Source organism: Sphaerodactylus townsendi, linkage group LG01 (assembly GCF_021028975.2).
Source record: "Sphaerodactylus townsendi isolate TG3544 linkage group LG01, MPM_Stown_v2.3, whole genome shotgun sequence".
Taxonomy (NCBI): Eukaryota; Metazoa; Chordata; class Lepidosauria; order Squamata; family Sphaerodactylidae; genus Sphaerodactylus; species Sphaerodactylus townsendi.
The window spans coordinates 188,346,057-188,372,150 of record NC_059425.1 but is presented as its reverse complement, the minus strand read 5'-3'; the positions used below and the strand labels follow the sequence as shown (position 1 = coordinate 188,372,150).

General features: G+C 47.0%; 1 protein-coding gene across 1 annotated transcript in view; it reads right to left on the bottom strand.

Annotated features, from left to right (window-relative positions):
* VPS54 (VPS54 subunit of GARP complex) overlaps positions 1-23,455 on the bottom strand; it is a 72,078-nt gene extending 48,623 nt beyond the window's left edge. The window contains 6 exon segments of the mRNA XM_048501697.1: positions 2,538-2,572; positions 3,752-3,830; positions 7,024-7,265; positions 10,225-10,386; positions 19,086-19,197; positions 23,233-23,455. Coding sequence (XP_048357654.1) covers positions 2,538-2,572; positions 3,752-3,830; positions 7,024-7,265; positions 10,225-10,360 — 492 coding nt within the window. The 5' untranslated portion in view covers positions 10,361-10,386; positions 19,086-19,197; positions 23,233-23,455.
* Positions 23,456-26,094: the final 2,639 nt, after the last annotated feature.

Sequence of the window (26,094 nt, the reverse complement as noted above, 5' to 3'; positions counted from 1 at the left end):
GTGTGGCCGTGGTCTGGTAGATCTTGTTCCTAGCGTTTCGCCTGCATCTGTGGCTGGCATCTTCAGATATGTATCACAGAGAGAAGTCTGTTTCACACTGTGACTAGCGAGAAGGGAACTTTTAGTGGGGTATATTCTCTATGTCCTAAGGTGGAGAACCAACCATTAAGTGTTTGGGTAGAACTTGCTATGCAAAGGTGTGGTTGAGTGCATTGTATTGCGGGTGGGGTTATCAGTCCATTTTTTATGTACTGGTAGCCAAGCTTTGCTAATTTTCAGAGTCTCTTCTTTCTTGTTGAAGTCTTGGTGTTTGTGAATTTCAATGACCTCCCTGTGCAGTCTGACATAGTAACCTTCCAAATTGCCCACAATTCCAGTGTTCTCAAATAAAATGTTATGTCCAGTTTTGTTTAAGACATGTTCTGCTACTGCAGATTTTTCAGGATGGTTAAGCTGACAGTTTCTTTTGTGCTCCTTAATACGAGTTTGAATGCTGCGTTTTGTGGTTCCTATGTAGACCTTTCCACAGCTGCAGGGTATGCACATCCTGCAGAATTGAGGGGGTCTCTCTTGTCCTTTGCTGAGCGTAGCATCTGCTGTATTTTCCTGGTAGGTTTGAAGATGGTTTGTAGGTTGTGTTTTTTCATCAGTTTCCCTATTTGATCTGTGATTCCCTTGATGTATGGAAGAAATATTTTTTTCCCTTCGTGGTTGGAGGCTGTTTTCTCCCTCCAGTCCCTCTGGAGTTTCCTCTTGGTCTTAAAAGCTCTTCCCCACTGATTTCTGTTATTACTGGTAGTAGCCATTAGCCTGCAGAGCCCAGTCTAGATGATTGATTTAATCAGGGAGGACGTGAAGTTCACAAATTCTTTTTGCACTATCTGTCAGTTTTGATTATGCCCCTATTTTCAACTTCAACAAGAAAGAAGATAGTCTGAAAATTAGCAAAGCTTGGCTACCAGTACGTAAAAAATGGACTGATAACCTCACCCGCAATACAATGCACTCAACCACACCTTTGAATAGCAAGCTCTACCCAAACACTTATTGATTGGTTCCCTACCCTGGGACATGAAGAATATACCCCACTAAACTTTCCCTTCTCACTAGAAACCGTGTGAAACAGACTTTTCTCTGCGATACACCTCTGAAGATGCCAGCCACAGATGCAGGTGAAACGTTAGGAACAAGATCCACCAGACCATGGCCACACAGCCCGGAAAACCCACCACAATCAGTTCAATCCAGCCGTGAAAGCCTTCAACAATACAAAGGAGGCAACTGTTTCTCTGCCTGAGTTGACCATGAGCGAGCTGCCAGGATATCTGACCCACAGGGAGCTTGAACTCCTGACCATGTGAGTGGCAGTGTAAGCACTTAACCACTACGCCACGTGGCTCAGTCCACTAATTGTGGGAGTCCAAATGATGAACTGATGTGTTCAGTGGCACATGGCAAGAAATCTGCTATCAGGATGCCCAATAATAAATACTGGTAAACAGAAGAATACATCAATGGGCTATGGGATCACTCCAAAAGACTGAAAAAAAAGTTACTCTGACAGGGTAAAGTGTCCAAAGTTAAGACGCTCAGATCCGGCTGCAATCAATACAAGCTAAGTATTAATTCCCATTTTAACAGTAATTAGGCATGCATAACTTTCACTGAATCGCACCCAGGGGATAACAAATGCTACAACCAAGAAAATAAGGTGCAGTGTCAGCGGAATGTACTCCGTGAAATGATAGCCTAGATATAAAAGAATAAAGGACGCATTCTTGCTAGCCTGAAGAACTTCCTTATTTTATCACCGTGCGAGGAAAGTTAGATTTATCCCTTCAGCTGCTAAACTGCAATATAATATAGGAGCGAGGAGAGTGGGGAGATGGCGCCCATGAGCCCATGTAGCGGGAAGGTGATTTCCAACATCCCAAGGGATAAAAACCAACATTCCAAAAATTAAATGGGAACTCCACAGGAGCCATTAAGAATTTTTTCAAGAGGAAAGTTGGGATATCAGTACCACCAACGGCAATCAAGTTCTCCATTCCGCATCTGCCCAGAAAATCCAAAGTGTAAAGTGTCATGTATCCTACTAAGGATGCAGCTGCACCAACTCTCTAATAATCATGCGAGGACAGCTCCCACGTTACGTGCATCTCACGTAACGTTTCTGCCCCATTTCCTGGTTTTTTTTCACACCACCCTCTACCTCGTTCAAGAGGGAAAGGGCTAGTCACAGTTTGCAACAACGTGTCATGTCCTTTATCAGCTGTTGGCGTGCTCTTCTCCTGTCTTTGTCATATGTATGTTCCTTCCGGTGTCAATCTGGGTCATCTGTGTGCCTGTCACCAGACACAATCCTAATTCCACTTTTTAGCAGAAACGACTGCCGGGATAAGGGGAACACCAAATGGTTTCCCAAACATCAGCACCTTCTGCCGAAGAATCGCTGGATCTAACCCATAACGGTATCCTGTAGGTTAAAAAATATGAATTGCACCCTTATTGTCGCCTAGGACATAAAGCATTCATACCTTAGGTACTTGCTCCAGTTCTGTCCTGGATTTATCTAAAAAATGAAATAAAAAATAACACATGATTGCAAACATGACATTTTACGGCATATGTTTACCATGTCATTCCTCCCCTTGATCTATAATTTCTCCACCTGTAATGATTACAAGTACCAAAACTAACAAAAGAGACGGATCCTCATTTCTCAGGGTCAAGCCGCCCATTTCCTCACTGCTTTCTTTATTTTCCAAATGCGTGTGTCTTCAAAGTAGGAAACAGTTTTTTATTCTTTCATTTAGATGTCATTTGGACTGTTTTATTTTTATTGGTTGTTTTACTGGATGTTTTAATATGTACTATTAATGGTTTGAATGGCTATTGATTGTTTTATGCCGCCCCAAGGCTGGAAGAGGAGGGGTGGCCCTATTGACTAAGCTGTTTATGCCCCTACAAGGAGGGAGAAAAACACATACTGTTATCACCTGTAGGAACAATTTGGGGATGATGGTTTAAATTAGAAAAATGGCAGGGAAGGAAAGTGTTAAAGCTGCCCTCTATCCTCCAACTCTACAGTGAGAAAGCAGCCACACAGGGGAAAAGATGAACATAGAAGATAAATGTACCGTATAATTTGACCACTAGTCTTGCTTCATCAATTTCTGCAAGAGATGACCAAATAAGGGGTAGAAAGGAAAAGGAAACATTCAGAATGGAGTACTAGCTTTTTTGACAAAACTAAAGGCATTCAAATGGAAAGAATAAGGCAGTGGAGTTCATAGGGATTTCAATGTATTGCCGAAGGCTTTCACGGCCAGATTCAACTGGTTGTTGTGGGTTTTCCGGGCTGTGTGGCGCATTAGTACTAGGTGGATCTTGTTCCTAACGTTTCGCCTGCATCTGTTGCTGGCATCTTCAGAGGTATATCATACAGGGATACACGGAGGGATACACACAAGGGAAACACCTCTGATACACCTCTGAAGATGCCAGCTACAGATGCAGGTGAAACATTAGGAACAAGATCTACCAGACCACGGCCACACATCAGTTCATAGGGATTGTTGCTGCTGAATTGCCTGTATCTGGCAGCTCCAAAGGATGCCTACGAAGCTGAGAGAAAAGAAGTCTGAAGATCTGGATGGCATTTTGAGCGCTCACGGTTATGAAGCCACGTCTGTGACGCATCTAGTTATTTCCACACATTTACATGTCCCAGTGAGTATGATAATCCTACCATGAGCGTTTAACAGTGTCCTGTCAAAAGTATCTTTAGGAGGACAAACAGTCTTGCATTTCTCATGAATCTTCTCTCTCTGCAAAAGATAGGCAGGTGATAAAAGGAAGAATTACTGTGATAACAACAACAACAACTGCAGTATAACAGAAATCCTATTCATAATGCACCGGCTTGTTTTATTTATTTTTCTGCTTTTACATCATGGAAGCTGTGGCAGAGACACGTTCTTAATAAAGATGCCTCGGAAGAGACCACAGAAACTTCATAAATGATTCTTATGATGTTTAACTAAACATTATAAATTTCCTTGGAGTAAGCTGTGAAGTAAGTCTTGCAGTGAACTAAGTCTTCCCTCTTGAGAGTGGATTTCATGGCTGGCTTTTGCTTAGTTCACTGGATTTTCCTCTTTCATTGTTGCCATTTTTTTAAAAAAATAAACAGGCGCCTTGCAGCGCTCTGAAAATTAAGAAATTGTTAATCTTTATGATGTCACCACACTGGTTTATTTTTGATGCAACAGTCTAACAGACTAACAGGGCTACCATTCAAGAAATCTAAAGATGTCACTGAAGATCAGCTCTTTTTAAACAAGCAATTCACATTTCTCCTTCCAGTATGTGTTCTGTCAAGCCTCAGTTAACTTCTGGGGATCCCATGGGGTTTTCAAGGCCCTTGGTAATGATATTCCAAAGTATGCCAACAACAACAAAAAACAGTTGGAAGATAAGCACCAAACTTCCATGTGTTCTTACATTTAAAAGAAGTGGATATGAAACAAAGTAAATAACCAGTTAAATACCTTGACATTCTCTTAAGTTCACTGTACCTCTAAAATGTTATATTTTCCCAAACAACAGCATCTGTTACCATTTTAAAAAGGCAACTATTTCTTCTTTGCTCTCATTTTTATATCAGTGCCTGCATATTGAAAAAAACACTAAGAAACTTACCAAGGACAACCGAGTAATGTGCGCAATAATGATTTCCATAGTTACTTTTTGTTTATAATTTACCTCCAACCTTATTTAACATGTATCTTCCTCCGTTATCTCATAGATGTCATTTACATTTAATACACTTAATGGTAGGCTATTTTGAAACTGAACTGGAAACACAGTCCAAATTACAGAGTAAATTTAATATGTTAACAGGTGCAGGGCTTGAGTGGGCAAACAGCCAATTGTATATTTTTAAAATTTATTTAGAAGAAGAAAAGAAGAGTTTGGATTTATATCCCCCCTTTCTCTCTAGTAGGAAACTCAAAGGGGCTTATAATCGCCTTTCCCTTTCCCAGCAGTGGCGTAGGAGGTTAAGAGCTTGTGTATCTAATCTGGAGGAACCGGGTTTGATTCCCAGCTCTGCCGCCTGAGCTGTGGAGGCTTATCTGGGGAATTCAGATTAGCCTGTGCACTCCCACACATGCCAGCTGGGTGACCTTGGGCTAGTCACAGCTTCTCGGAGCTCTCTCAGCCCCACCTACCTCACAGGGTGTTTGTTGTGAGGGGGGAAGGGCAAGGAGATTGTAAGCCCCTTTGAGTCTCCTACAGGAGGTAAAGGGGGGGGATATAAATCCAAACTCTTCTTCTCTTCCTCTCCCCACAACAGACACCTTAAAGTGAGGTAGGTGGGGCTGAGTGAAGAACTGTGACTAGCCCAAGGTCGCCCAGCTGGCATGTGTTGGAATGCACAAGCTAATCTAGTGCACCAGATAAGCTTCCACAGCTCAAGTGGCAGAGTGGGGAATCAAACCCGGTTCTCCAGATTAGAGTGCACCTGCTCTTAGCCACTGCGCCACGCTGCTTTAGCTGTCAATGAACACTCTCGTGAATCAGAATCAGACGATGGTTCATCCAAGTCAGTAGTCTGCTCAGACTGGTAGCAAATTTCCCAGAGTCTCAGACTGAGGTCTTTCTGATCACTTCCTGACTGGTCTTGCTAATTGGAGATGCAGGGATTGAACTTGGAACCCGACGAAGGCAAAGCTCCCAAAGGCACCTGGTGGGCCACTGCGAGTAGCAGAGAGCTGGACTAGATGGACTCTGGTCTGATCCAGCTGGCTTGTTCTTATGTTCTTATATTCTTAAAGCGCAGCCTCTTCCACTGAGCTCCAAAAAGTTTCCAAGGCGGGGAACCCTCTGAGCTGTTTTTTCATCACCTGCCTTTGCGCAGCAACCCTGGCTTTCCTCAGTGGTCTCCAGGGTCGCCACTCTCCAGGTGGGGTCTGGAGATTTTTCAGAATGACAGCTGATGTCCAGATGACAGAGGTCAGTTCCCCTGGAGGAAATGACACGTCTTCGGAGGGTGGACTCTGCAGCATTACGCTCTGCTGAAGCTCCCCCGGCCCCCTTAACTCGTTTTCCCAAGGCTCCGTCCCTAAAATCTCCAGCAATTTCCCAAACTGGAGTTGCCAACCCCAGTGTCCTCCTAAGCAGGGTTGACCCGGCTTAACTGCTGAGATTGACCTTCCCTGACCTATCCAGGTCAGGAACTTAATATATAGTCTGTAAGGAAACATGAAATGCAGAGAAGGCCACTCTGACACAAGTAGCATTCCATAAAATGAATAAAATAACACAGGAACTAAGTAATTATCCAGTGCCACAAAATCTGGAGTGGATTAAGGAGGAGGAGGAGGAAGAGGAGGAAGAAGAGAAAGAGTTTGGATTTATACCCCCCCCCCTTTCTCTCCTATAAGGAGACTCAAAGGGGCTGACAATCTCCTTTCCCTTCCCCCCTCACAACAAACACCCTGTGAAGTGGGTGGGACTGAGAGCGCTCCAAAAAAGCTGTGACTAGCCCAAGGTCACCCAGCTGGCGTGTGTGGGAGTGTACAGGCTAATTTAGTTCCCCAGACAAGCCTCCACAGCTCAAGTGGCAGAATGGGGAATCAAACCCAGTTCTCCAGATTAGAGTGCACCTGCTCTTCCCTCACTACGCCACTGCTGCTCTACTAACTACTGCTGCTTAACTAACTACAGTGACTAATATGCTTTATAAGTAAGGTCGCCAGCTCTGGGTTGGGAAAGACCTGGAGATTTTGAGAGCGAAACCTCGGGGGGGAGGGGGGCTTGGGGAGAGGAGAACCCTCCTCAGCGTCAATGCCTCAGAGTCCACCCTCCAAAGCAGCCATTTTCTCCAGGGAAACTGATCTCTACAGTCTAGACGTCAACTGAAACACCGAGAACTCTCCAGGCCCCAACTGGAGATTGGCAATCCCAGTTATGAAGCACAGAACAAGCACAGGGTTCCTTTCTTCCTTTCCTTTTTACCTGAACAACGTCCAGCTGGTATGCTGCAAAATGATCCTTGTTGATCTGCGGGAGGTAGAGCGAAGGCACAACTTCAGTGTCCACAAAGTCCAGTCCCCAAGTCTTGGTGAAGAAATCAGATTCCCTTTTCGCCAACCGAGGGTCATTGAGTGCCGCTGGGAGATTTACTTTGGAATGATAAATAGTCCATCGGTGTTGATCCGCGACTAAAGACGGACTGTCACACAGACTCATAGGATCACCTGTACGTTGCAACACAAAAACGCCCCATCAGCGAAGTTCATCTGAAGCCTTTTTCTATTCTCCATGGCTACCCATATTTCTTTTAGTGTCCGGTGAAAAACAGAATACCCAAGAGTACAAAAGGGAGTGAGGCAATGGATACTGGGCCTTTCCCCACTCTTTTCCATCTTCCCTATGCCGCGCGCTGCTCTCAGCACGCGGCATCCCAGGCGTGCGCCCAGGCGTCCCCATAAACCCACACTCTGCGCGGGGTCATCAAAAGGCACCCTTAAGATGAAATGAGGAACAGAGAGTCAGCATTCTCATCTTACAATTTTGTTCAAGATAAAATACAACCATAACATGGACTTAGTATTCATCCAGAATTTTTAAAAAGCTATTTTGTTCAGCGTGAATATCCAGATGGTGGAACTCTGCAGTCATCTGTAACCATGTAATAATGAAACCAACAGGCAGTCACCATGCAAATCTTTCAACCAGCAATGTGTTAACCGAGCATAAACAGCTCCTACCCTGTTTCCCCGAATATAAGACATCCCTTGAAAATAAGACATAGTAGAGGCTTTGCTGAAGTGCAAAATATAAGGCATCCCCCAAAAGTAAGACGTGGCAAAGTGTTTGTTTGGAAGTCTGCCCAACGAACAGAACACAGAAAAATAAGACATAGCGCATCTTTGGGAGCAAAAATTAATATAAGACACTGTCTTATTTTCGGGGAAACACGGTATTTGTCAAGTAGACTCATTTCATTGTGCTTTGTTTTTAGGGGAGGGGCTGTGGCTCAGTGAAAGAGCCTCTGCTTGGCACCTAGACGATTATAGCTGAGAAAAGTGGGATATAAATCCAAATTCTTCTCTTCTTTGTCAGCGAGTGGAAAATGTGAGGCCATTCTGGAGCGTTCTGCAATGGAGATGTGCCATTTCTAATAAGGCTGACTGCTAGGTTGGTCAAACTATAGATGGAAATATACAGATTACCCATGGGAGGCAAACAGGAGTGGGTGGTGATGGTGCTGAAGTTTCCACTCCTACAGCTAAGGTTGTTTCATCCTCACAACCATTCTGCGAGGTAGGTGAGGCTGAGAGTGTGACTAGACCACTGTCACCCAGCAAGCTTCCAGTGCAGGGGTGGGTGGGTGGGTGGGTGGGGGGTGTCAGCTATGGGGGTTGGGCTGCCTGGGGAACTGTGAGTTTCAGCTATGCACTGCTTTTGCTACTCTGCCTTTTTCCACAGCTGGCTTATCAAGAAACCTTGAATGTCTGGAGATGTTGCCGGGAACTGTTCTGCTAAGGGTTTCACATTGGGGCGGTGGGGGCGGGGGGGATGAAAAGTACAATCCATAATAGCACTGGTCTGAGAGCTTGAGCTTCAGAACAGTCTTCTGTTGCTTTCCTGTCACTTGCAATAAAATCTGAAACTTTTGGCCTGGTTCACTGTCAATGCAGGGGAGTCCTGACGGGGTATATGTGCGTGCGTGCGTGCGTGCGTATGTATAAAAATAATTCATTTGTACCCTGGCCTTCTCCCCAATAAGAGATACAAAGCAGCTTATATTGTTCTCCTCTCCTCCACTTTTATCTTCACAACAACCCTGTGAGGTTGGTTAGGTTTAGAGGGTGTGACTGGCCCAAGATCCCCCAGTGAGCTTCTATGGCACGAATGGAGCCTGAACCCAGAGTCCAACCCTCTTAATGACACTTGCTGCCCAACGTGAAAAGTACCCGCAAGCTAGCCACTTTCTGGCCCCACACAAATGATCACCTGCACGTTATGTGGCTATCGCCTTTCCCCGCCCAGAAGAAATCTTTACCGAGAAAAGGAGATTAAATAGGGATGGGGTTGTATACTATTAGGCTTATTGAAATAGCCACCTTAAGATGTACATATAATTTTAGAACAATGTTACTTATTATCAGAACTCTAATGTTTTATGTTTTTATTCGTAAGCCATTCTGAGCCCGGCTTCAGCTGGGATGGGCAGGAAACGACAGGAAACATAGACAGGAAATGAATAGATAAATGAAGATGTGTGCTATTCCCATCAGCATCAAGTTTCCCCCTCCCATGCAAATGGGGCTGGGCACATCAAAAACATAAACACATGAAACTGCCTTATACTGAATCAGACCATTGGTTCAGCAAGATCAGTACTGTCTACCAGGGGTGGCCAACCTATGGTGCTCCAGATGTTCATGGACGACAATTCCCATCAGCCCCGCTGGCAGGGGCTGATGGGAATTGTCGTCCATGAACATCTGGAGCACCGTAGGTTGGCCACTCCTCTACTCAAGATTGGCAGCAGCTCTCCAGGGTCTCAAGCAGAGAGCTTTCACCGCGCCTTCTGCCTGGTCTTTTATTACTAAAGGTGCCGGGGACTGAACCTGGCATCTTCCACAAGCCAAGCGGAGGCTCTTTCACTGAGCCACAGCCCCTCCCCCTAAAAACAAAGCACAATGAAATGAGTCTACGGCCACGGCTACTTATACTGGGCCCTGCTCAACAATCTCCTTTCATTTTGAAAAGCCCCCAATTCCACTGAGGGGCAATCAACATTATTCTGTGGAATGGCTGTTTGTGTCCACTGCATGTAGAAGGTGGCTTTTTTCCTCCAACCAGGCTTTTCCAAGATGTATCTGTGTTCCGTTTTCCTTGTGGTCCCAAAGGTTTCTCCCCACTGCTACAGAACCCTCGAGCTGGCCACAAGCAACGGCAGCAATTTGAGTTCCTGCTATTTTGAGCGCGAACCATGTGAAGGACCAGAAATTCGGGAAAGCCGAATTCTTCGTCTTTTATGTTTTTATTTGTAAATAAATCACACTGAATTCTGTGATGCTACAGAGGAGTAGCAAGGAACCTGGGCAACAATAAAGGCCAGAGTCTATCCTACCCACTAAACAAGAAACAGTACGACTGATATTCAGAAGACAGATTCTATGCAGGTTTTATTGAAGGCATTACCTGTGGGTTCCTTCGGGCACACATCGGGCAACGACTGGACTGGTCGAAAACGCTTGGCAGAATCCACTTCCTTCTTAAAGAAAGCACCGCTGCTCTTTGACTGAGGCACTGGTGAAGACCTGTGGCTTGAGGCCATTGCATAAAGATGCCACTGGAGAAGTACTGGATTTATTAGGGAGGGAAAATGAAGGTCAGATTACATACTTGAAAGTGATCGAGCAACTTGGCCATGTAGGCAGAAGAGAAACTGAAAGCAAACAGTCTTGTAGTACCAGTATGAGAAAGTGATAACGCAGTGGTGGCGAACCTTTTTGAGACCGAGTGCCCAAATAGCAAACCAAAACCCACTTATTTATTGCAAAGTGCCAACACAGCAATTTAACCTGAATACTGAGGTTTTAGTTTAGAAAAAACGGTTGGCTCCGAGGCATGCGTTACTCGGGAATAAGCTTGGTGGTAGTCGGTGGCTTTGCTTTGAAGCATCCGTGCAACTCTTCCAACGGGTGAATCACAACCCTAGGAGGGTTACCTCAGAAGCAAGCCCCATTGCCTGCAACCGAGCTTACTCCCAGGTAAAGGATCGTGCTTCGGTTCTTCGCATGAAAATCAGTGAGGTTTAACAGTGCTTAACAGGGTTAGCTGCACTGCTTCCCCAAACTAGGTCTTAGGTTTAATGCTAATAATCGAGCCCAGCGGCCCATGCCAGCCTAGATGTGTGTGTATGGGGGGAGGGTGACTCTGTTTGCGCGTGCCCACAGAGAGGGCACCCGTGCCATAGGTTCACCACCATTGCGATAGCGCTTTCACAGAATTTTAAATGGTCTTGACTCTCTCTCGCCTCCACATATACAGATTCCATAGCTCCAAGTACCACATAAGCAGAGGCCATTAAACCAAGTGAGTGAGCTAAAATCATTGTCACATATTTGTATGAATTTACACCCACTCTTCCCAAATATAGCCCCTATCAAAGAATGTTGGGGGGGGGGCGCGAGGGAGGCTTATTGGATTTAATAATCATTAAACTGGAAGCAGACATTCACAATTCCCTGAACACCCAACAACAGACTTCATGATACTAGCCACTGTGGGTTCTTTTTGCAGTCCCCCAAATAAATGTGCTTACAGTAGTCAATCTGTTAACTTTCGCAACATATATTTGAAGAGAGTCCTTTGACGCAGCTTCACGAAAGGGATTTTAAAACATTCAATTAAACTGCAGTTCTGCATTTCCCAGAGACGATCATATGCCTCGAAAAGCCCGCCGTTCCCACTGAGCAAGGGAATTGCCAGAAACGAACTGAAAAAGCTCGGTTCATTTAATTCGTCCACACAACTATCAACAGATAAAGCTGTCCACCCAGACAACTGAGCCAAAAAAAGTGGGCTACATTTTCCCATGTGCACCAAGTCCGCGTGACAGAATTTAGGAGTCAAGGGAGGGTCAGGGCGAAACAAGAGTCTCTTTCTGCCTCCTTGCCCAGACAACTTCCTTCCTCACTGGCTGTGCTGAGTCCAACAACAAATGAAAACAAACAGGGTCGCTAAGTAATACTTCCGGATTGCTTCTATGAGAACCTCTCGGCCTCAAAATCTGTTGACCTCCTCCCCATGACATTCAAGGCGGCTTTGTCCTGTTTCCAGAATCCCCTTTCTCACCTTCTCTGTGCAGCAACTGTGCCCGTCCCTGTGCCTTTCTCACTTTTTCTATATCCTTTGCTTCTGCTTGCTCCATCCCCTCCAGCACATCAATGCAGCTCCTATAGACCTGCAAGTTGCCTTCTGGAGAGCCAACGTGGTTAAGAGTGGTGGACTCTAATCTGGAGAATGTGATCCCCAACTCCTCCGCATGAAGCCTGCTGGGTGACCTTGGGTCAATCCCAGTTCTCTCAGAACTCTCTCAGCCCATGCAGAGGCAGGCGATGACAAACCACCTCCGAACATCTCTTGCCATGAAAACCCGATGTGGTTTCTATAAGTCAATTGTGAGGGTGGCCTTTTCCACTCCCACAAAAAATAATGTGAACCAGGTTAGTTAAGAATGGCAAACTCTAATCTGGTGAACTGGGTTTGATTCCCTGCTTCAATATATCAAGACTGCTGGATGACCTTGAAAATCCTACAGAGTCGCCATACATCAGCAACGACTGGATGGCGCCTTCCAGCACCACCAAGTTACTCTCCTCTCTCGTGCATTTTAGGCACCTGTCTTTTACTGCTGCCAGAGCTGGAAAGAGGATCTCTCATCTGGTGACTGTCACTACTAGCAATTATCACATCTAAAATGCTGCACATTTTTTTGCCTTTGTAATACTGCAAACAATCCTGTACTAACGAGAACACTGCGCTTATCCCCACACAACTCTTTGCTGGGAGGGCAAGAGGCACAAAGCAGAAGGTGTAATGGTTTCACAAAGGAGAACTCACACGGTTGGTGAGAACCCAGAGATCAGCACAGATTTAAAAACCACATCAAATAATAACTCTGTTCATCACCATTATAGTCCCTCTCTCTCGTTTAATGAACGTTTGGAACAACTGTGGGTCACAATAGATAAGACATTTTTAAAGGTAAATATCAGCCACACAAGTGACCCAGTTTTGACAGGGGATGATGGGAACTGTAGTCCATTACATCTGGAGGACCGCGAGTTTGACACCTATGCATTGAAAAATCGATTCAATACATCACTCCAAATAAAGGGGGGAAAACTACCTAATGGCAGCCATGAACCATTTCAAGGGGGTGAATACGGAGGAGCATCATTAAAAGGGGGGGAGGGGGAGGAATTGAAACATTTTACAATGTTTTGGGTGTTTTGTGCGGAAAGGACCACTGTCGACCCTAACCACAGTGAAACTAACAGAGGTGGTTCCCCATTGCCTGGTCCCTCAGCACAATCATTGTCACATAAGGGTTTCCTTGGTGATCTCTCCTCCAATTACTAAACACGGCTGACTTTGCTTAGCTTCTGAGACCTGACTAAATCAGGCTAGCCTGACTGTGCGCCATCAAGAGGCAACTAACTCGTGGGCATTTCCTCGTTGGGTTCTCAAAGATAGAGAGGAACCTCAGGAAGGCCATGATTTGTCACGGTTTTCCTCTGCATGACAACCCCAGCCTTCTTTGGTTATCTCGCTTCCAAGTACTGACCATGGCTGACCCTTCTCGAGGCCCGATGAATTTGGGCCAAACTGGGCAACTTGGGCTGCTGGGACAAAGGACTCGGCACGATCCATTCTCTTCCCACCTCCTTCAACCTTCTCCCCACTTTTCATGTACAGCTTCCCTTGCATGTTGCGAGGCAGTGCATGCTGGGATATTTGTGTGCCCTTACTCCAGTCAGGAAACAGAGGCATGACAGAGCAATGCCGGTCTGGCAAAGTATGGTGCCGACTTCAACGAGAGGCCTCCCAAATGAACTGTAATGTGAGGCTGTACTAAATTATTCATAGAAAACAGCTCTTTGAGCGTAGTCATGATTTAGAGCTTATGGATAATTAACCCCGATGAACCGGTTAATGTATAAATGCACAAGTTTGTCGAGATGGGAGTAGGGCGGGTGCCCTATTCTGCTTGCTTAGCTAAACAGGACGAAGCTCTACGGAAAAACTAGCAATATGGGCTTCCTAAGTGCATTTGACTTCTTCAAACCAAGCGGTACAAATCCTGTTATATCTCACCCTTTCCTGTATCACTGCGGGTTAACGTTCCAGGTTAAGCAGAGACCTTCCTTGCGAACTAGCACCCTCCCTTTCGACATGCAGCTCCTTTTTAAAACTCATCACAAAGCCAAAACAAAATTAGCACAAAAACAAAACAGGTAAGAGAATATGACTGGAAAATATTTCATTTGCGCTACTCTGCGTGGGTTTTGCGGCAAATGAAGCACATTTTACAAAGAAGTGTTGACGGCACTTTGGAAAACATGTTGTAAATCAGTTAAAAAGTAAGAACATAAGTTCATGCTAGATCAGACCAAGGCCCGTCAAGTCATAAGAACATAAGAACGAGCCTGCTGGATCAGACCATCTAGTCCAGCACTCTGCTACTTGCAGTGGCCCACCAGGTGCCTTTGGGAGCTCACCTGCAGGATGTGAAAGCAATGGCCTTCTGCTGCTGCTGCTCCCGAGCACCTGGTCTGCTAAGGCATTTGCAATCTCAGATCAGGGAGGATCAAGATTGGTAGCCATGGATTGACTTCTCCTCCATAAATCTGTCCAAGCCCCTTTTAAAGCTATCCAGGTTAGTGGCCATCACCACCTCCAAACACCAATCACACGTTGCGTGAAGAAATGTTTCCTTTTATTAGTCCTAATTTTCCCCCCAGCATTTTCAATGTACGCTCCCTGGTTCTAGTCCAGCATTCTGTTCACATACTGTTCACAACAGCCGCCTCAAGGAAGCTCACAAACAGGATTACTATAGCATCCACCTGCTTGTGCCCAACGACTGATAAAAAGAGACACGCTGTTTCTCCCATATTGTGGGGAGCAGATATGGAACAGGACCAGTCCCCACCAATAGCCCTGTCCTCCACAAATCTCCCCACTCCCCTTTTAAAGCCTTCCACCCCAGCACCCAGCACCACATTCTGCAGCAGCAAGTTTCACAACTTAACGACAAGCTGCGGGAAGTACTTCCGTCTGTCTGACCCGAATCTTCCACCCTTCAGCTTCACCGGGTGACCCCGGGCGCTAGGATTTTTGGAGAGGGAAAGCCACTCTGTCCACACCATGCAGAATTTTACATCCCTTTATCATGCACCACCCCCCATACTCGCCTCCCCCCCCCCCCAGGCTAAACAGCCCAGCAGCCCAATCCAGAGCCCAGAGGCGACCAGGGAAGGTGCCGCTGCAGCGCCACCCTGCCCAGGGCTTTTTGGCAATGTGGAAAGGCCAAAAAACCCCACCCCATCATGGAAAAGCCTTCCGCTGGGCTCAAAAGGCTGGCATAAGTCCATGCCCGCAGGCACCAGCATCCCATAAGAACATAAGAACTCGCCAGCTGGATCAGACCAGAGTCCATCTAGTCCAGCATTCTGCTACTCGCAGTGGCCCACCAGGTGTATTTGGGAGCTCACTTGCAGGAGGTGAAAGCAATGGCCTTATGCTGCTGCTGCTCCCGAGCACCTGGTCTGCTAAGGCATTTGCAATGTCAGATCAAGGAGGATCAAGATTGGTAGCCATAGATCGATTTCTCATCCATAAATCTGTCCAAGCTCCTTTTAAAGCTATCCAGGTTAGTGGCCATTACCACCTCCTGTGGCAGCATATTCCAAACACCAATCGCACACTGCGTGAAAAAATGTTTCCTTTTATTAGTCCTAATTCTTCCCCCCAGCATTTTCAATGGATGCCCCCTGGTTCATCCCAAGAGGCAACGCAAGGGTGGAAGCCAACCAACGTCAGCTCCACTCCCAACCACGCCTCCAGAATGCCCCACTATGCCAGCGGAACTGGCAGGGGCCAGGGTCATTGACATGGTGCTGAGAGAGTTTCGAAGAAATGTGACTAGCCCAAGGTCACCCAGCAGGAATGTAGCAGTGTGGAAACACATCTGGTTCACCAGATAAGCCTCTACCACTCAGGTGAAGGAGTGAGGAATCAAACCCAGTTCTCCAGATTAGACTCCACCTGCTCTTAACTACACCACGCTGGCTGGAATGAGAGACTGTTTAAGTAATTGAAGTAATGATTTCACTTTTAACAGCAGTAGTTTCTTTTGCTGGCATAGAAAGAATATTCTCTTTGTTTAGACTCGTTCATTCCAAATTGAGAAACTGATTGGGAATCGATAAAGCAGGAAAGCTTGTTTACCTTTTCCAGATTGTGAACAAGCAAGAAAATGAGTATGGAGGCATGTAAGATACACAAGCCAGTATTTTAAGTTTTTCATCTGCAGACTTATGAAATAAAATGTTCTCAGATTTGAAGAAATGGCTCAAATGCATGTTATTTTGTCCAGCCCTGATTGAATCAATGATCTTTTTTTTTAATTTGGAAGAAATTTAGTTGAGAATTGTTATATAAAAAAAATTCTATCCAGTAGTCTATGTGTTGTAAACATTTTAGCATGTGCCATCAAAGGTTATGAGGGAGGACGGAAAGGGTGCAGTTTCCTCCACCACAATATCTATAGGAGTAATTACTGCTCAACCAGTCACAGTTTTATACATTGTTATACACAGTAGGCTGGATCCAAAAATACTACAGACCCCATTTGCCACTGCATCTTCATGCAGCCCCTGAGACCCTGTCCTGGGCTGCTGGGTATCTCTCCCGCCCCTGCCCCCACACGCTCACACACACACACACACGAATCAATACTACCCTGTTTCCCCGAATATAAGACATCCCCTAAAAATAAGACATAGTAGAGGTTTTGCTGAAGTGCGAAATATAAGGCATCCCCCGAAAGTAAGACATAGCAAAGTTTTTGTTTGGAAGCATGCCCGATGAACAGAACACAGAAAAATAAGACATCCCCTGAAAATAAGACATAGCGCATCTTTGGGAGCAAAAATTAATATAAGACACTGTCTTCTTCTTCTTCTTCTTCTTCTTCTTCTTCTTCTTCTTATTATTATTATTATTATTTATTGGGTTTATAAACCGCCCTCCCCCAAAGGGCTCAGGGCGGTGAACAACATAGATAGAGCACAATATTGGGGGAAACACGGTAGATGTGGTGTGACAATGGGAGAAGGAAATTACCCATCCTTCCATCATCTGAAAACAAATACTTGAATTCATCCAAATACATTTCATGCCACAGTAGTGCAGCATTAGTAAAATATCCCAGTTATTTCAATTTTTTCCATAAATGTCAGCTTTATCCACTACTTCAAGATTTCCAGAAATGACCCCTCTCTAGGGATAGGAGAGCCCCGCTAGATCAGACCAGGGGGCCGCCAAGCCTAGCAACCTGCCTTACATTCTGGCCAGCCGATTACTCTGGAGCATAGGTGTCAAACTCGCGGCCCTCCAGATGTTATGGACTACAGCTCCCATCATCCCCTGCCCGCATCATGCTGGCAGGGGATGATGGGAACTGTAGTCCACAACATCTGGAGGGCCACGAGTTTGACACCTGTGCTCTGGAGGGCCAACAACAGGGCAAAGAGGCCGATGTCTTCATAAGAAGAGCACTATTGGATCAGACCAGTGCTCCACCTAGTCCAGCAAAGAGCCTCATGCAGTAGCCAACCAGTTCCTGTGGAGGGATAACAAGGGAGATAGCAGGCAGTTAAGTGGTACGAATGGTAGTCTCAAGTACTGAAACGGTTTGGGCTCTGCCAAGACTGGCAAGTCCCAGGTCCACCACAAACCTCTTCCTAACAAAATTACTTAGAGAAAATTACTCATTTCCTCCCGTCAAGCTCACATTTAGGAACACAGCAATGTAACTTTGGCAGCTGATTTTTTCCGTGTGAACACCTGATGCTTTAGAACTCAATTTACATTGTAGATTTAAGGCGGCAGCCCACATCTCTGACCTCCAATGCACAAAAGCAAGCCACCGCAAGCAGAAAGCTAGCTTATCAGGGTGAAGGGAAGAGCTACAATTTTTCTTCACGATCTGCTGGCCTTCTCTTTGCAGTATGCCTGTACATAGGGAAGCTTCAAAAGGTGATCCCTTATTTCTTTTGCTATTTGAAGTGACACAGTATGTCAGCAGATCCCACGCACCAGGTGCATGGAAATGTCAAACAAAGCAAACGGATGAACAAATTTAAAAAGATTCAATTATGGTTTTGCGGCAAGAAACCAAACCACTACTTGTTGGTCAGATACAACCACAAACTAAGGTTTTCTACAAGAGCAGAAATTTCTAATTTCTGAGCCAAGTACAGTATAAGCCATCCCAAGGATCAATTAAGCTTGTTTCCATTACAAACCATAGCTTTCGTTACACATTAGTTCAGGGGTCTGCAACCCGCGGCTCTTTCAGCCTTATACTGCGGCTCCGCGTAGCCTGGAGGTTGGAGGGTAGCGTGGGCATGTCCCTCCAGCCCTCCAGAGCAGCGCTGGAAGGAAAGGTGAGTGGAGGGGCCGAACCGCAGGTCGCTCTGTGTGTGAGGGTGCCGCTTTTCGCATCCCCTCCACACCTCTCCTTCCAGCGCTGCTCTGGAGGGCTGGAGGGACACGCCTACGCTGCCCTCCGACCCCTGGAGGTCGGAGGGTAGCATGGGTGTGTCCCTCCAGAGCAACTGCCAATCCCCACTTTGCCATCCTCACAGCCGCCATCCCCCTCTGCCCCACAGGCAGAAGGGGTTTCCCTGCCCGGCACCACTGCCTCCCACAGCATCGTTCCCCCTCTGCCCCACGGAGCAGGCAGCTGCCTGTTCCATCAGGCAGAGGGGGTTTCCGTGCCTGGCGCCGCTGCCTCCCACAGCGCGAGAGGCAGCGGCACTGGGCAGGCCGTGGCTGCCATCCCCCCTCTGCCCCATGGAGCAGACGGCTGCCTGCTCTGTTGGGCAGAGGGGGTTTCCTTGCCCGGCGCCTCTGCCTCCGAGCGCTGGAAGGAAAGCTGAGTGGAGGGGCCAAACCTCTCCAGCTTGGTAGATCTTCGGGGCCATGGAAAACGGGTCCAAATGGCTCTTTGGGTGGAAAAGGTTGCCGACCTCTGCATCAGTTGCTCCACAATTTATAGCATTACAGCTGAACTCTTCAAGAGAGCTGCTACTCATCTATGCATACGCAAGCAGGCTTACAGTACAGGGTTATTAAAAACAAGACATGTTTTGCTTTCTCTATCTCCTGTTAATCTCAGCATCTAACAAGTCTTGACTAGAAGCAACAACATGTACTCGACAGTTTATATAGTTCAGCAGTAAGCAGCTGCTAATTTTGCATACCTCAATGACAGAACTCCAAAAATGTCCAAGCAAAGCAGGCCTCATATCTCTTCTAGTTCCATTAGGTTAAAAAAAATCTTGAGATTGTAGCGTCCACCACTGTGTTTCAGCTCTGAACAAAATAAACATTAAATACATTAAAGAAAAATGCAAAGACGCAATAAACTCATTCAGTACACATGTTCCTCATTTTTGTTACCCAGCTGCAGAACACAGCATTTATCCTTGCTGAATTGCATCTTGCCCACTTTTCCAGCGAGTTCAGATCTTGTTGAATTCTGCCACGATCTTCTGGAGTGTTTGCTGCTCCTACCAGTTTGGCGTCATCTGCAAATTTAATGAAGACCACTGCCGCAGACGGACCCATATGTCATGCAAAAAGGGGGGAGGGCAAGTTCTTTAGGAATACTGATTGTGGTGGGTTTTCCGGGCTGTGTGGCCGTGGTCTGGTGGATCTTGTTCCTAACGTTTTGCCTGCATCTGTGGCTGACATCTTCAGAGGTGGATCACAGAGGGAAGTCTGTTACACATTGTGTCCAGTGAGAAGGGAATGTTTTACTGGGGTATAAATTGTCATGTCACTTGGTGGGGAACCAATCAGTAAGTGTTTGGGTGGAACTTGCTATGCAAAGGTGTGGTTGATAGTATAGTATTGCAGTTTGGGTTTTTCAGTTCAGGGAGTGATTCACATTTGCATTCCATGCAGCAGCAGCAGTATTGGTGAATGCAAATTCTGTGTTTGGGTAGAGTCCATTGTCCATGAACTTAGCATGCCCTTGGCCTTTGTCTCTGGTGTTTTTAAGTACTGGTAGCCAAGTTTTGTTAATTCTCAGAGTCTCTTTTTTCTTGTTGAAGTTGTCTTGGTGTTTGTGAATTTCAATGGCCTCCCTGTGCAGTCTGACACAGTAATCTTCCGAATTGTCCAAAGTTTCAGTGTTTTCAAATAAAATATTATGTCAATTTTGTTTAAGACATGTTCTGCTACTGCAGATTTTTCAGGATGGTGTATTTCATGCTTCTTAATATGAGTCTGAATGCTGCGTTTTGTGGTTCCTCTTTTTTATTTTTATTTATTTATTATTTGGATTTATTAACCGCTCCACCCCCGTAGGCCTCTATGTATATCTTTCCACAGCTGCAGGGTATGCGATAGACTCCTGCAGAAGTGAGGGGGTCTCTCTTGTCCTTTGCTGTTTAGGAATAGTTTAGGAATAGTTTTTTAAATTATTCTGGCAGCTAGAGAAAATTCTCAATGAAATACCGTTGTAAGACATGTCAGCTGGGTATTCCAGCTAGGTGACTATTTCCCAGTGAAGAAGAGCAAAAGCAGTATTAACACCACAGAAGCAATGCCGAAAGGCTCCAGAAAGAACCTTACTTTAAAAGTCAGATACTCTAGAAAAGCCACCACCATGTAAAATCAGCAAAGGGGATTTTAAAAACCATTTCTTTTCACCCCCAGAAAATACAGAGCTCCTAGCCCACCCCTACACAGAGATCCACGTGGTACTGCTGAGTCCAACCATCAAAATGGGAACATTTGATCATTATAATTTTTCACTGTCTAAAAGCTTATATCACAGACAGAAATTATGCATATTAAGGAAACAAAGAGGAGCTAATAACGAGTTAGCTTACATTCTACTAGGAGGCAGGAGGGCTGAAATTACAGAAACCAAGCGGACTTGTGCGATCACATGTAGCATCATGTGAGAATTGAGGCCACTCACCCATTTCCTACATTTTTTTGCAGAGGAAAACAGGAAACTCAAAACAACTGTACATCTCAACTGGCAATGAACCTACACACCATGATTTTGACATGGGTGTTTTGTCAGTTGGTAAACAGAAACAACCCATCTCCGTATGGGAAAGGGAGACGAAGCATACAAAGGAAGTCGCAGGTGTTTTCTTGGGAAATGGGTTTCTGCCTTTTAGACCTACTACCTGTCTAGCGAAAGAGCAAGAAAAATTAAAAAGAGGGGGAAACACTTTGAGATTCCTCCCATGTGTGAACTAGTAAGAGAAACAGCAGAGTTGTTTCCACCCACAGGAGAGAATACTACAGATATGCGGGTGTTGCTTGCCCTCCCTTGAAAGAAAGTCTACAGAGGGGAAAGAAAACAAATGTTTCTACACAGATCTCTGGATTAAAAGGGTGGAAGAAAAAGTTAAGGTAGGGAATCCGCTCGCTCTCACAGAAAGGGGCCAGAAGAGTCCCAGCACAATTGCTGTTAGGATTACGACAGTGCAGAGATTAGGGAGTAGGATTACGGCAGTGGTCTGGGTTCAAATTCTTAGCGACAGTTTCAGACAGTCGTCAGTCAACTTGGTCTGCAACAAAACAGCTAGACTGGAGTCCAGGAGCACCCCAGAAAACCACTACATTTTCGGGGTATGTGCTCTAGAGAGTCCCTTTCTCAAGATACCGGACTTCTCATACCTGAAAAATCTTGCTGGTCTTTAGGGTGCCCCTGGACCTGAACCTTGCTTGGCTGTGAAGAGCGACTTGGGGCTGGACACTTTTCCTTAGCCAAACCCACCTTACAGGGTTGTTGCAAGAACAAAACAGGGAACCACACACAACCTCTCTGCAGGACAAAATGGGCAAACAACCTCTCTGCAGGACAAGATGGGCAAAAACCCCAATGAACATATTAAGATCGTAGAGAAAGATGGGGGGGGGGAGAGATAGAAGGACTTGGGAGGGTTTAAATTCCTAAATGCACTTGGGGGGGGGGTTGCGTGTTAAGACTGTCGGAAAGATAAGGGGGGGGGGGAAAGAGGTCTTGAAAGGATCTGGGTTCAAATTCCTGAATGCACTGGTGGGGTGCAGGGAGGTCTTGAAAGGACCTGGGTTCAAATTCCTGAATGCACTGGTGGGGTGCAGGGAGGTCTTGAAAGGACCTGGGTTCAAATTCCTGAATGCACTGGTGGGGTGCAGGGAGGTCTTGAAAGGACCTGGGTTCTTGAAAGGACCTGGGTTCAAATTCCTGAATGCACTGGTGGGGTGCAGGGAGGTCTTGAAAGGACCTGGGTTCAAATTCCTGAATGCACTGGTGGGGTGCAGGTCGGTCTTGAAAGGACCTGGGTTCGAGTTCCTGAATGCACTGAGGTAGGAGGTGCAGGGAGGTCTTGAAAGGACCTGGGTTCAAATTCCTGAATGCACTGGTGGGGTGCAGGGAGGTCTTGAAAGGACCTGGGTTCAAATTCCTGAATGCACTGGTGGGGTGCAGGGAGGTCTTGAAAGGACCTGGGTTCAAATTCCTGAATGCACTGGTGGGGTGCAGGGAGGTCTTGAAAGGACCTGGGTTCAAATTCCTGAATGCACTGGTGGGGTGCAGGGAGGTCTTGAAAGGACCTGGGTTCAAATTCCTGAATGCACTAGTGGGGTGCAGGGAGGTCTTGAAAGGACCTGGGTTCAAATTCCTGAATGCACTAGTGGGGTGCAGGGAGGTCTTGAAAGGACCTGGGTTCAAATTCCTGAATGCACTAGGGGGGTGCAGGGAGGTCTTGAAAGGACCTGGGTTCAAATTCCTGAATGCACTAGTGGGGTGCAGGGAGGTCTTGAAAGGACCTGGGTTCAAATTCCTGAATGCACTAGTGGGGTGCAGGGAGGTCTTGAAAGGACCTGGGTTCAAATTCCTGAATGCACTAGTGGGGTGCAGGGAGGGGTGGGAAAGATATTAAGATTGTGGGGAAATAAAAGGAAGGGTGAGAGACAGGACTTTGGAGGACCTGGGTTCAAATTCCTGAATGCACTGGGGGGCGAGTTGGGGAAAGTGGCTGTCAGACGGCCCCCTCCTCTCAGCCTTAGCCTACCCCTTAGGGTTGTTGTGAAAAGAGCTGTAGGGCCAATGGCCGGATAGAAACTCACTGAGGGTTACAGAAAGGGATAAGATCTCGCAAGGGGGGAGGTTTGGGGGGAGAGCCCGCAAAGGGAAGAGGGGGATGCAGGAAAGGCTGCCTGAGGGTCGGAGGGGTCCCTCGGCCAAGGCGCCTCCACCGCCGGGCGACGAAGCGGCCTCCCGTCCCCCAGTCAGCCGAGGCGGAAAAGGGCCGCTCCGAGCCCGGCTGCCCGTCACAGCGAGCAACGGGGTGACGAAGACGACAGGCCTCGCCCCGCCGCCCCTTCCCACCCGGGTACCTGCATCGCCCGCCGGGGCGCGGGCCTACTCCCAGCCTGGCGGCGGCGCGGCCTAGAGCCACCATGGACGACGACGACGACGGCCCGCTCCGGCCCGCAGCGCCCAGCAAGCCGGCCCGGCGAGCGCCGCCTCCGCCTGACGAGGAGGCGGAGGGGAAGGCGGAGCGGACGGGGAGGCGAGGCGAGGCGAGGCCGACGGAGAAGCGCGGCCTGCGGGGGTCGCCTCAGGAGAGCGCGCCGCCATTAGGCCGCTCAAGGCGCTCCCGCCGACAGCCCCCTCCTCAGCCCCAGCGGGGTCTACCTGCCTCCGCCTCACCTGCCTCCCCCCCGCCTTGCTTGCTCCCAAATAGGGTTGCCAGTTTCCAGGTGGCCGCTGGTATTAATAGACCCATTTCTCTAATATTCAACATACATGCAACAAATAAGCTTTTATGCTGTGTGACGTACACAACATCTACACAGGCTTTTTGCTGTGTGCCAATGGACACAAAGAAGCATAAACCAAATAGTCCCTCTAGGAAGAGCATAAGAACTAGCCTGCTGGATCAGACCAGAGTCCATCTAGTCTAGCACTCTGCTACTTGCAGTGGCCCACCAGGTGCCTTTGGGAGCTCACCTGTGGGATGCGATCTGCGGCTATAATAATAGCAGAATCAGAGGAATAATCAATTCAAAATTTAAGTTTAACCTCAGTAATTTGGAAACATGATTGGAGATGCTTTTGTTAAAGTGGGGAAGTCACCCTTAAATTATGTAAGAAAGTTTCTTCTCTTCCCATTTCTCTTCTCACTTTCATAAGAACATAAGAACAAGCCAGCTGGATCAGACCAGAGTCCATCTAGTCCAGCCCTCTGCTACTCGCCGTGGCCCACCAGGTGCCTTTGGGAGCTCACAGGCAGGATGTGAAAGCAATGGCCTTAAGAACATAAGAACATAAGAACAAGCCAGCTGGATCAGACCAGAGTCCATCTAGTCCAGCTCTCTGCTACTCGCAGTGGCCCACCAGGTGCCTTTGGGAGCTCACAGGCAGGATGTGAAAGCAATGGCCTTAAGAACATAAGAACAAGCCAGCTGGATCAGACCAGAGTCCATCTAGTCCAGCTCTCTGCTACTCGCAGTGGCCCACCAGGTGCCTTTGGGAGCTCACAGGCAGGATGTGAAAGCAATGGCCTTAAGAACATAAGAACATAAGAACAAGCCAGCTGGATCAGACCAGAGTCCATCTAGTCTAGCACTCTGCTACTTGCAGTGGCCCACCAGGTGTATTTGGGAGCTCACCTGTGGGATGCGATCTGCGGCTATAATAATAGCAGAATCAGAGGAATAATCAATTCAAAATTTAAGTTTAACCTCAGTAATTTGGAAACATGATTGGAGATGCTTTTGGGTGCTCACCCTTAAATTATGTAAGAAAGTTTCTTCCTTAAGAACATAAGAACATAAGAACTAGCCTGCTGGATCAGACCAGAGTCCATCTAGTCCAGCTCCTCTGCTACTACTCATGGTAGCCCACCAGGTGCCTTTGGGAGCTCACAGGCAGGATGTGAAAGCAATGGCCTTAAGAACATAAGAACATAAGAACTAGCCTGCTGGATCAGACCAGAGTCCATCTAGTCCAGCTCTCTGCTACTCGCAGTGGCCCACCAGGTGCCTTTGGGTGCTCACATGCAGGAGGTGAAAGCAAGGGCCTTAAGAACATAAGAACATAAGAACTAGCCTGCTGGATCAGACCAGAGTCCATCTAGTCCAGCTCTCTGCTACTCGCAGTGGCCCACCAGGTGCCTTTGGGTGCTCACATGCAGGATGTGAAAGCAATGGCCTTAAGAACATAAGAACATAAGAACTAGCCTGCTGGATCAGACCAGAGTCCATCTAGTCCAGCTCTCTGCTACTCGCAGTGGCCCACCAGGTGCCTTTGGGAGCTCACATGCAGGAGGTGAAAGCAATGGCCTTAAGAACATAAGAACATAAGAACTGGCCTGCTGGATCAGACCAGAGTCCATCTAGTCCAGCTCTCTGCTACTCGCAGTGGCCCACCAGGTGCCTTTGGGTGCTCACAGGCAGGATGTGAAAGCAAGGGCCTTAAGAACATAAGAACATAAGAACTAGCCTGCTGGATCAGACCAGAGTCCATCTAGTCCAGCTCTCACTGCTGCTGCAGTGGCCCTGGAATTGCCTTTTGGGAGCTCACATGCAGGATGTGAAAGCAATGGCCTTAAGAACATAAGAACATAAGAAGGAGCCTGCTGGATCAGACCAGAGTCCATCTAGTCCAGCTCTCTGCACCAGGTGCCATTGGGAGCTCACATGCAGGAGGTGAAAGCAATGGCCTTAAGAACATAAGAACATAAGAACAAGCCTGCTGGATCAGACCAGAGTCCATCTAGTCCAGCTCTCTGCTACTCGCAGTGGCCCACCAGGTGCCTTTGGGAGCTCACATGCAGGATGTGAAAGCAATGGCCTTAAGAACATAAGAACATAAGAACTAGCCTGCTGGATCAGACCAGAGTCCATCTAGTCCAGCTCTCTGCTACTCGCAGTGGCCCACCAGGTGCCTTTGGGAGCTCTCGTGCAGGATGTGAAAGCAATGGCCTTAAGAACATAAGAACATAAGAACTAGCCTGCTGGATCAGACCAGAGTCCATCTAGTCCAGCTCTCTGCTACTCACAGTGGCCCACCAGGTGCCTTTGGGAGCTCACCTGCAGGAGGTGAAAGCAATGGCCTTAAGAACATAAGAACATAAGAACTAGCCTGCTGGATCAGACCAGAGTCCATCTAGTCCAGCTCTCTGCTACTCGCAGTGGCCCACCAGGTGCCAACTTTAAGGTGCTCACATGCAGGATGTAGAAAGCAATGGCCTT